This window comes from Anguilla rostrata, chromosome 13 (assembly GCF_018555375.3).
Source record: "Anguilla rostrata isolate EN2019 chromosome 13, ASM1855537v3, whole genome shotgun sequence".
Classification (NCBI taxonomy): domain Eukaryota; kingdom Metazoa; phylum Chordata; class Actinopteri; order Anguilliformes; family Anguillidae; genus Anguilla; species Anguilla rostrata.
This window is the reverse complement of record NC_057945.1, coordinates 35,092,384-35,102,559: the sequence shown is the minus strand read 5'-3', so window position 1 is coordinate 35,102,559 and position 10,176 is coordinate 35,092,384. Positions and strand designations below refer to the sequence as shown.

Genomic DNA, 10,176 nt, shown 5'->3' with positions numbered 1-10,176 from the left:
ATCACAGAAACCCCCAGGGAAGTGGTCCTGAAATGTTTTTTGATTTGAATTGCCATGGCAACCATATTTTTTATTTAACAGTGTTTAAAATGGGCCCCCTATTCCAATGTAGGCCAACATGCATTGGGATCCAGTACAATTAGAAATCTCATGGATACCCCTTTCAGATGCGCACACGCATGCACACACATGCACACACACACACACACACACACACACACACATAAACAAGGTGTATTCAACACAAAATGAACGCATGAAGGCTCTTCCAAACAAGGTTTATTTCTATTTAACATACAGACCGGCATCAAATGTTTCAGTCAAGTTCTTCAGACGGTCCCTATTTACACTTCTGGCACTGGAGTGAGCAGGCATGAAAGAAAAGTATTTAAAAATAAAACTAACAGGCCTTTTAAAGCTCAAAAGTTCCAAAGCTTACAGTGTGTATTAGTGATTGTTAATGCTTCAGGTGATAATGCCAGTGCCTTTAGGGCTTTACGTACCCTGAAGAAAAGGTGTCTCTCTAGATGATGGGCTGTTGTAACTGCCAGTGTGTTTCCTGTTGTCATGTTCTTGGTGCAGCTGTGTGGTGTGGTTTGCTCTTCGCTGGGAGCATGTGACTGGGTGGGTTTCTGCAATGCATGCTGGATGTATCAGCATTTGCAAATGAGCAGTGTATGTGTGTGTGTATCTGTGTGTGAGTGTGTGAGAGAGAGTGCGTGAGCATGTGTGCGTGCCTTTGTTCGTGCCTGTGCAGGCATGGTATGTGTGTGAGCATGTGTGTGTGTCTGTGGGTACGTGTGTGTGCGTGTGTGTGTGTGTGTCAGTGGGTACGTGTGTGTGTGTGCGTGTGTGTGTGTGTGTGTGTGTGTGTGTGTGTGTGTGTGTGTGCGTGTGTGTGTGTGTGTGTGTGTGTGTGTCAGTGCGTCCGCGCGCCGGTCTCAGACGCAGTACTTCCAGAAGCACTCGGAGCCGCTGCCCCTCTTCCTGTACTGCCTCCTCTGTCCCAGGAAACGGGCGAAGGGGCGGAGCCTGCTCTGTTTCTCCAGGAGGGCCTGAAAGAGAGAGAGAGAGGGGGGTGGGGGGGTGCCTGGCTTCTTCAGACGAGCAGACAGTGGAAGGCAGTGCAGCTCTGGGACACAGGCCAAGATCCATCAACTCACATTTGGTATCCCTCTAACTCACTCTCTCTAACTTACCTCTCTGTTTCCGATATAAATATCTCTCAGCTTTTCTTTTGACTATAATGTCTAATTCCTTGTACACATGTTAATTTCCTTCATATTTATTTTCAAAATTTAAACTCAGAAAAAAAAGCTTTTTTTGTATAATCTATGTATCAAATAATATTGGAAGGGGCTTTAAAATGGCAAATTCTTCATTTTGTGGTTGTAGGGAGTGCACAGGGCGTGTGCAGGGAGTGTGTAAAGAGTGTGTAGGGAGTGTGCAGGGTGTGTGCAGGGAGTATGTAAAGAGTGTGTAGGGAGTGTGCAGGGTGTGCAGGGAGTATGTAAAGAGTGTGTAGGGAGTGCACAGGGCGTGTGCAGGGAGTGTGTAAAGAGTGTGTAGGGAGTGTGCAGGGTGTGTGCAGGGAGTATGTAGGGAGTGTGCAGGGTGTGTGCAGGGAGTAGTACAGAGTGTAGGAGTGTGAGGGTGTGCAGGAGATGTAGAGAGGTGTAGGGAGTTGTTGGGACTAGGAGTGTTTGGGACTGTGGATGAGGAATGTGTAGGGAATGTGTATATGTTAGGCGTGTGTGAGGAGAGGTGTGAAGGTGTAGGCGTGTGCAGGGAGTGACTCTCACCTCTTTCACTGCTTCCCTGGGCAGAAATCCTTCGGGCCCCAGTCCTGTGAAACATCCAGAAGGTTCCGTCAGCACAGGCTCAGAAGAACGCAGCGCTGCCTCTCACAAGCTACGGGGGCCGGTCAAGGCTGAGGTATCTCTTATACTGCTCTACTCTACTCTCACAAGCTACGGGGGCCGGCCAAGGCTGAGGTATCTCTTATACTGCTCTACTCTACTCTCACAAGCTACGGGGGCCGGTCAAGGCTGAGGTATCTCTTATACTGCTCTACTCTACTCTCACAAGCTACGGGGGCCGGTCAAGGCTGAGGTGTCTCTTATACTGCTCTACTCTACTCTCACAAGCTACGGGGGCCGGCCAAGGCTGAGGTGTCTCTTATACTGCTCTACTCTACTCTCACAAGCTACGGGGGCTGGTCAAGGCTGAGGTATCTCTTATACTGCTCTACTCTACTCTCACAAGCTACGGGGGCCGGCCAAGGCTGAGGTATCTCTTATACTGCTCTACTCTACTCTCACAAGCTATGGGGGCCAGCCAAGGCTGAGGTATCTCTTATACTGCTCTACTCTACTCTCACAAGCTACGGGGCCGGCCAAGGCTGAGGTATCTCTTATACTGCTCTACTCTACTCACACAAGCTACGGGGGCCGGTCAAGGCTGAGGTATCTCTTATACTGCTCTACTCTACTCTCACAAGCTACGGGGGCCGGCCAAGGCTGAGGTATCTCTTATACTGCTCTACTCTACTCTCACAAGCTACGGGGGCCGGTCAAGGCTGAGGTATCTCTTATACTGCTCTACTCTACTCTCACAAGCTACGGGGGCCGGTCAAGGCTGAGGTATCTCTTATACTGCTCTACTCTACTCTCACAAGCTACGGGGGCCGGTCAAGGCTGAGGTGTCTCTTATACTGCTCTACTCTACTCTCACAAGCTACGGGGGCCGGCCAAGGCTGAGGTGTCTCTTATACTGCTCTACTCTACTCTCACAAGCTACGGGGGCTGGTCAAGGCTGAGGTATCTCTTATACTGCTCTACTCTACTCTCACAAGCTACGGGGGCCGGCCAAGGCTGAGGTATCTCTTATACTGCTCTACTCTACTCTCACAAGCTACGGGGGCCGGCCAAGGCTGAGGTATCTCTTATACTGCTCTACTCTACTCTCACAAGCTACGGGGGCCGGCCAAGGCTGAGGTATCTCTTATACTGCTCTACTCTACTCACACAAGCTACGGGGGCTGGTCAAGGCTGAGGTATCTCTATACTGCTCTACTCTACTCTCACAAGCTACGGGGGCCGGCCAAGGCTGAGGTATCTTATACTGCCTACTCTACTCTCACAAGCTACGGGGGCTGGTCAAGGCTGAGTATCTCTTATACTGCTCTACTCTACTCTCACAAGCTACGGGGGCTGGCCAAGGCTGAGGTATCTCTTATACTGCTCTACTCTACTCTCACAAGCTACGGGGCCGGCAAGGCTGAGGTATCTCTTATACTGCTCTACTCTACTCTCACAAGCTACGGGGGCTGGTCAAGGCTGAGGTATCTCTTATACTGCTCTACTCTACTCTCACAAGCTACGGGGGCCGGCCAAGGCTGAGGTATCTCTTATACTGCTCTACTCTACTCTCACAAGCTACGGGGGCCGGCCAAGGCTGAGGTATCTCTTATACTGCTCTACTCTACTCTCACAAGCTACGGGGGCCGGCCAAGGCTGAGGTATCTCTTATACTGCTCTACTCTACTCTCACAAGCTACGGGGGCCGGCCAAGGCTGAGGTATCTCTTATACTGCTCTACTCTACTCTCACAAGCTACGGGGGCTGGTCAAGGCTGAGGTATCTCTTATACTGCTCTACTCTACTCTCACAAGCTACGGGGGCTGGTCAAGGCTGAGTATCTCTTATACTGCTCTACTCTACTCTCACAAGCTACGGGGGCCGGCCAAGGCTGAGGTATCTCTTATACTGCTCTACTCTACTCTCACAAGCTACGGGGGCTGGTCAAGGCTGAGTATCTCTTATACTGCTCTACTCTACTCTCACAAGCTACGGGGGCTGGCCAAGGCTGAGGTATCTCTTATACTGCTCTACTCTACTCTCACAAGCTACGGGGGCTGGTCAAGGCTGAGGTATCTCTTATACTGCTCTACTCTACTCTCACAAGCTACGGGGGCCGGCCAAGGCTGAGGTGTCTCTTATACTGCTCTACTCTACTCTCACAAGCTACGGGGGCTGGCCAAGGCTGAGGTATCTCTTATACTGCTCTACTCTACTCTCACAAGCTACGGGGGCCGGCCAAGGCTGAGGTATCTCTTATACTGCTCTACTCTACTCTCACAAGCTACGGGGGCTGGTCAAGGCTGAGTATCTCTTATACTGCTCTACTCTACTCTCACAAGCTACGGGGGCCGGCCAAGGCTGAGGTATCTCTTATACTGCTCTACTCTACTCTCACAAGCTACGGGGGCTGGTCAAGGCTGAGTATCTCTTATACTGCTCTACTCTACTCTCACAAGCTACGGGGGCCGGCCAAGGCTGAGGTATCTCTTATACTGCTCTACTCTACTCTCACAAGCTATGGGGGCCAGCCAAGGCTGAGGTATCTCTTATACTGCTAACAGAGACCTCTTTCACAGCCAGCCTGCTGAGCCACGTGCAGTCACAGATTGCTCAGTAATTACCATGCAGTCTCCCTGGTGAGGAGATGACTGATGCAAATTCTGGCGCTCCCAAGGAAAATGTTTTCACTGACGCCAGTAGTGTGTGGGGTTTAAATAGGCGAAGCTGCCTGATGTAAAGTATCTCACCGTCCCTGTTGAGGATGTCTCCAGCCAGTAGAGAGGGGTAGCCCAAATTTATTCCGCCCTGGGACAGATAGGCCTGGTCAGACAGCGACAGATCTTCTGGTCGGCCTTCCTCTACTGTCACTGCAAATACAGCAACATGCTGTCAACTGTACTCACACAAACATCACATACACAAATACACACATCGCACGCATCACACGCAAGCGCATGCACACACACACACCACATACACAAACACATCACTAATCACACACACACACATACACACACTCACACATTGCACACATCACACACACATGAATACACACACTTCTCTGTGTCTACAACCCTATCAACAAATACACCACTCCGTGACTACAAACCAGGCAAAACATACACCACTATTTTGGTCACAGCATATAGCCAGCACATTCACCAGACTTTAGCTACAGTGCACAGTCAACACTTTCCCTACACCACAGTAACAATCCACAAGCATAGCTACAGCAACAGCATACAGTACAATTAGACCATTGCAGCTGGGGCAACAGTCAGCATACTGTAGGAATAAAGACTAAAACTCAAACCACACTATAAAAATCTGAGCAGTAACAAGCGTCAATGCCACACTGGCTAAAACGGTCGACTGTGCTACTCTTTTAACAACAGACAGCCTAATGCCACAGTGCAGCACACCACACTGTAAAGACAACTGTCAGAATACTGTATTAATAAAGACTAAAACTCAAACCACACTATAAAAATCTGAGTAGTAACAAGCGTCAATGCCACACTGGCTAAAACGGTCGACTGTGCTACTCTTTAACAACAGACAGCCTAATGTCCCACAGTGCAGCACACCACACTGTAAAGACAACTGAGCTGTCACTCTGTTGAACACCTCAGTTCGGTGACATACGCCGTTAGAATTTCGCACCACGCTGTGACTGCAACAGCGTGACGATGCGATCGCCAAACCGCCATTTCAAGAACAACAGTCGCAGTCAGCTCCCGCATCATAATGCTGCAGCAACGCACCACTCCTACTGTTACTGGATTTAGTGCTATAGGAAGAAATAGAAGAGAGCGCCCCTTGCAGTTGAAATGAACCAATATAACCCAAGCAGGTCACATAAACAACACAACCTTCAACACAATTTGTCATTAGTCATTTACAAACTGGTTGCAAACTCTTAAAACCTAAAAGCTGATGGTTTGCCACTCGCTCCCATGAGAGCTACGAATGTGCGTACTGTAAGCCAGCCACACCCTGTAGGCCTCCCCTCGAGCTGGGGCATCAAACCCAAGCCCTGGAGGGCTGCAGCGTCTGCTGGGTTTTTTGGTGTTTCAGGTCTTAAGTGCATATTTTAACTCGCTGACTGGCATGTGAAAGAGTCTGCACGCCATGTTTTCAAAGCCCGAATAGTCAATGAAACGTGCTCAACTCAGACCTACTTAGCAACTCAGTGCTGAATCCAAACAAAAAAAAAAAAACCGCAGAGAAGAACACGGACAGCGATCTCTGGAAATCTCAAACTGATGACGTATTATATTTATAATATAAGTTATCAGTTTGGGTTTTCTTGGGGTGCGGTCCATGTTTTTTTACGCTAAATAGAAAGGAAACCTCAAAACCCTGCAGACCCTCCAACCCTGTAGGCTTGGAGTTCGACACCCTCGCTTCAGAACAAATGGCGCTGTCAGTCGGAGTCCGGTTAGAGACCGTCTGCTCGCTGCTTTAGAGGGCGTGGTCTCTGAGGCGGTCTGCCCCGCGGCAGGTGAGACGGTTCCCCGGGGGGACTCACCTGGGCCTGAGAAGGACATCTCGGCCGATTCGGAGATGGGGTGCGAGAGGCCCGGCCCGCAGGCGGTGAGGACCAGGGCCCAGGACAGGAGCAGGTTGCACATCATCTCTGCAGGTAGGGCGGGGCGGCTGTGTCTCTCGGAGGGGCTTCTGGGAGATGGAACGCTCAGGTAGTCGCCGGTCGGGTATGCTGTCTCCACTCTCCTCTCCCGGTATATATACCTCCCCAGGCCCGCCACCATTGCCTTTTGCAAGTGAACCCCCCCTTCACCGCCCAACCCCCCCCCCCCCCCCAGCCCCGCCCCAACCCCTCCATTTGCATCCATAAATCCTTTTAAAATTTTCTCTTTCTCGTAAATCCGGTCCCGGCCCTACGGAGGAGCACCTGAGCGAAGGGCCCAATAAAATGGGGCCGAGCGTGATGCTCCGTGCGTCAGGGACAGAGCCGTATTTTACCCGCCCTGGCTCCAGTTCAGCCTTTTTTTTTTTTTTACGGAGTTCATAAATTGACAGGCCGCAGGTGCGCAGAGAACCCCCCCCCGGTATCGGTGAGGAGACAAGGCGGGCAAATCGCCCGCTCAATTTACTTATTGAGCTGCCCATCAGCCGCATTAACCCAGCCGCCTATTCCATTTAATCAAAGTGTGAGGAGTCAGCTAACTCTGCGAAAACGTGAAATTTCAGACGCTCTACATTCCCCGGGCTTGGTAGCTTAAGTGAGGAAGGTAGCAGTAATAAGATAGCGATGAGATTGAGAGTGTTACCTTATTTTGGTAATTTACGCATCTTGTTGTTGCAAACAATTTTTGAAAATTTTTTGTTGCTTTTTAACCTGCCTAGTTTTCTGTTGTGTCTCTTCCATCAGACCTCTGTACAATTTCATAACTGTTCTGTTTTTTGTGATGTAGTAGTTATTCTCTCCAACCTCAGCACTCACCACCACAACTTTGTGACTTGGTTTGACAACTCAGTCTAAGACTACCTCTTACATTCATTATATCACGTGCTGATTCGTTTGGTGGACATCCATGTCCAGTGTTACTACTGCAGCTGTGCAGTTCAAATACATGCTAATTTTCCTTCTGAACGGGGAAAGTTTGGCTTGTACGTATGGCCAGAGACTGGAATATGTTTACCATCATATCGTTCTGAAAGCATCTAAGACATCTGTCTCAAGAAGGGAGGTGCAGTGAACGTATTTGAATTGCTGTATCAAGCAACTCAGTTATTGGAAATCGGGAACTAACTTTTAGCCCTCTGTGCTTTCTGGCTTGTAGACTGTAGCTCCACACTGTCCATAACAAGTTCTCAATTATATAAATATCATATCTGCATGTGATTTAATAAAATTAGTAATTCAGCACAAGGAATGGATTAAATGTGCTGATTTTCCAACAGAGAATTTGCAAATAGCGACAAGCTGATATGACACTTATTACTACTGTCTAATGAGTTTCCAGGAGCTTCTTCTGGTTGAATTATTATTTTAAAAATCATATATATATATATACACACATATATATATATATATATATATAAAATATACAAAGAATGGGTAAATAATAATAATATAACAATATAATTTACTTTATAACAATAAATGTTTGCGAGAGAGTAACCTGAGACACCCTTTCACGATCCTAAATTAAAAATTAAAAATAAAAAAATTTAATCCCCACCTTTTTCTGTGTCATATTAGTCGTCTAGATACAGCTGTGTTGAACTTTATTTGGACCTTTATCTGGACCCGGCTGACACGTGTGAAGTCGTGTCTCATCAATCACTAGTCTCCCACTTGACGTGTCTGGACATTCAGTTCCCCCCGAGTCGAATAACAAGGTACATGTGCAGTTTTCTAAATTAAAATGAGGATGATTCACCTGTGAATTTTGGATGGGGGGCTGTGCTGACTGACGACTCAGTCTCGCAAGTGAGAGAGGTCAAGAAAGTCCAAGTGGCAAAAATGAGGAAAACACAAGTACTTCCTGGTCATAGCAATGAATGGTATTAAAATGACAGAATTTCAAATAACATGTTCAGAAATAAGCGCCTGAGCACATGTTAATAAGATAATATGAAAATATTTCAGTAATCTTAAAGAAATGGTAGCCCACGTTTAATCAGAATTTGAACTCAGAGCATTGTAATTGTGTAGGCCTATTGGGTATATTCTGAATACATTTCTCAGTTTTGTCTTTCCTCCGTTTAGTTCGGTGGAAGTCTCTCTCGGTGATTTATTATCTTAGCTGTAAATAGGAGATATTGAGTTTTCTCCCGAATAGGATTTGAATTATCCACGTCCAATGGTGAACAGAATATTAGCATAACCAATTTGAATGAATAATATGAAGCGCATTTAAATCGAAAGGTTATTTCCACAAACATGTCTGACATTTCATGCTGGAGTTAAAAGTGGACCTTAAAGGTAGGGCACCGGTCATCGCTCTATAAATCGATTTGACGGATGTTCAAATGATTCACTGCCCTTGTTCGTACAAGACGCGCTTTGAGTATCCTAGTTTCTGTTTATCGCAATATCCGCAATAAACTCTTTGTTTATGTGCGTTCTGTGCTCGAACAGACGGGATACGGCCTAATAGGGTTATGGAAAACAGGTTCATTTTACAGAGCGATAGGGAGGCTGCTTATTTGAATAAAAAATTAGAAGCCTACCTCGCGTCGACCAAAGGGACAAAATGCCATATAGGGGCTCACGTCATATAGGCCGATGACGTATTTATCAAACAAAGAACTTGGCTCTAATAACTCAGTGAGTTATTAAAGTGGCTGTGTAGTCTGCCACATACTAGAGTTTTACGTAGCCTTATAGTTTTCTGCAATGAAAAGTGTGCAATATGAAACAATCTAAATAGGGCAACAAAGTAAATGATGAGACGTAGGCATATTTCTGACAATCTCATGATTTTTCAACGCTGAATGTGGATGGGATCCAAAGGCACTGTCTTGTACCGACAGCCAAGACGGGAGTCAGCCTGTTGTGTTGATGTAACAGCTCATTGGTGAAGGGAAAAAAATGGTAAAGCATTGTGTTCACCATTACCACTACACATTATCTCGAGAACGTCCTGCTGGTAAATGGCCGGTAAGCGAATTATGATAGGAAAGATGCAATGTGAAATCGATAGAATTTTGGTTCGCGTGCAGCAGAAAGTGGGAAAATGTCGACCCAGAATGCGTGCACAAATGTCTGCATATGCAAGCGGTTAAAACTTGTCCGAAGGGAATTTTGTGAATGGCGTGGCGGCCTTAACATGGGCCTAGTGGTGAACTCTGCAAACAGGGAGACGCACTTATGTCACCACATATTAATCAAGTTTCCTTAAACGATTGCCACGTTTTGCTCATCTTAATGAAGTGCTTGTAAGTGATAGAATCTTACAAATATTCCAAGCTTCCTCGTAGGAGAGTTATATCACCAGCAGGTGGCGCAGACAGCCCAGGAACTCTGCATACAATGGCAAATTACCAAAAATAGACTTTATTCGATGAATGAACCAATGGTTTTGACGTCATTGGTATTTGATAAATTCCCACACATTACTTTTGCAATTCACAAACGTTGTGTGGGGGAAATAATTTATTGCAAGAAGCCTTTGGACACGATTGGCAATGCATTAAATCTCCCGATTCATCTGGAAAATGTTGGGAAACTATTATCAATCACTACTGTCAAGACAGGGTTAAATGCATAAACTGTATTTTATGAAGGCTGTTTTAGAATAGAAATGAAAGCAATATTACTATAACTATAATATCATAAAAT

The 10,176-nt window shown here is 46.7% G+C and overlaps 3 protein-coding genes across 3 annotated transcripts in view; 1 reads left to right on the top strand and 2 right to left on the bottom strand.

Annotated features, from left to right (window-relative positions):
- The window catches only part of LOC135238574 (matrix remodeling-associated protein 8-like), a 249,684-nt gene that overhangs the window by 105,954 nt on the left and 133,554 nt on the right, over window positions 1-10,176 (bottom strand). The gene's annotated exons all lie outside the window — the stretch shown is intronic.
- On the bottom strand, window positions 262-9,353 carry uts2b (urotensin 2, beta). The gene is made up of 5 exons (XM_064305068.1): window positions 9,066-9,353; window positions 6,394-6,542; window positions 4,610-4,729; window positions 1,803-1,846; window positions 262-1,055 (listed from the first exon to the last, which is right to left on the bottom strand). Exons 2-5 carry the CDS (start codon window positions 6,497-6,499, stop codon window positions 942-944), a joined length of 384 nt encoding a protein of 127 aa, XP_064161138.1. The 5' UTR covers window positions 6,500-6,542; window positions 9,066-9,353; the 3' UTR covers window positions 262-941.
- The window catches only part of LOC135237695 (transcription initiation factor TFIID subunit 1-like), a 37,783-nt gene continuing 36,329 nt past the window's right edge, over window positions 8,723-10,176 (top strand). Inside the window, exon 1 of the mRNA XM_064305059.1 lies at window positions 8,723-8,817. The gene's annotated coding sequence lies outside the window, so the exon portion shown is untranslated. The remainder of the gene's footprint in view (window positions 8,818-10,176) is intronic.

Bases quoted from the DNA above. Each gene is read 5' to 3' on its own strand.
- uts2b (XM_064305068.1), bottom strand. From the start codon at position 6,499: ATGATGTGCAACCTGCTCCTGTCCTGGGCCCTGGTCCTCACCGCCTGC. The intron at 4,730-6,393 runs GTGAGTCCCCCC...CTGTATTTGCAG, and splicing joins GATGTCCTTCTCAGGCCCAG to TGACAGTAGAGGAAGGCCGA. The intron at 1,847-4,609 runs GTGAGATACTTT...GATGTTTCACAG, and splicing joins AGACATCCTCAACAGGGACG to GACTGGGGCCCGAAGGATTT.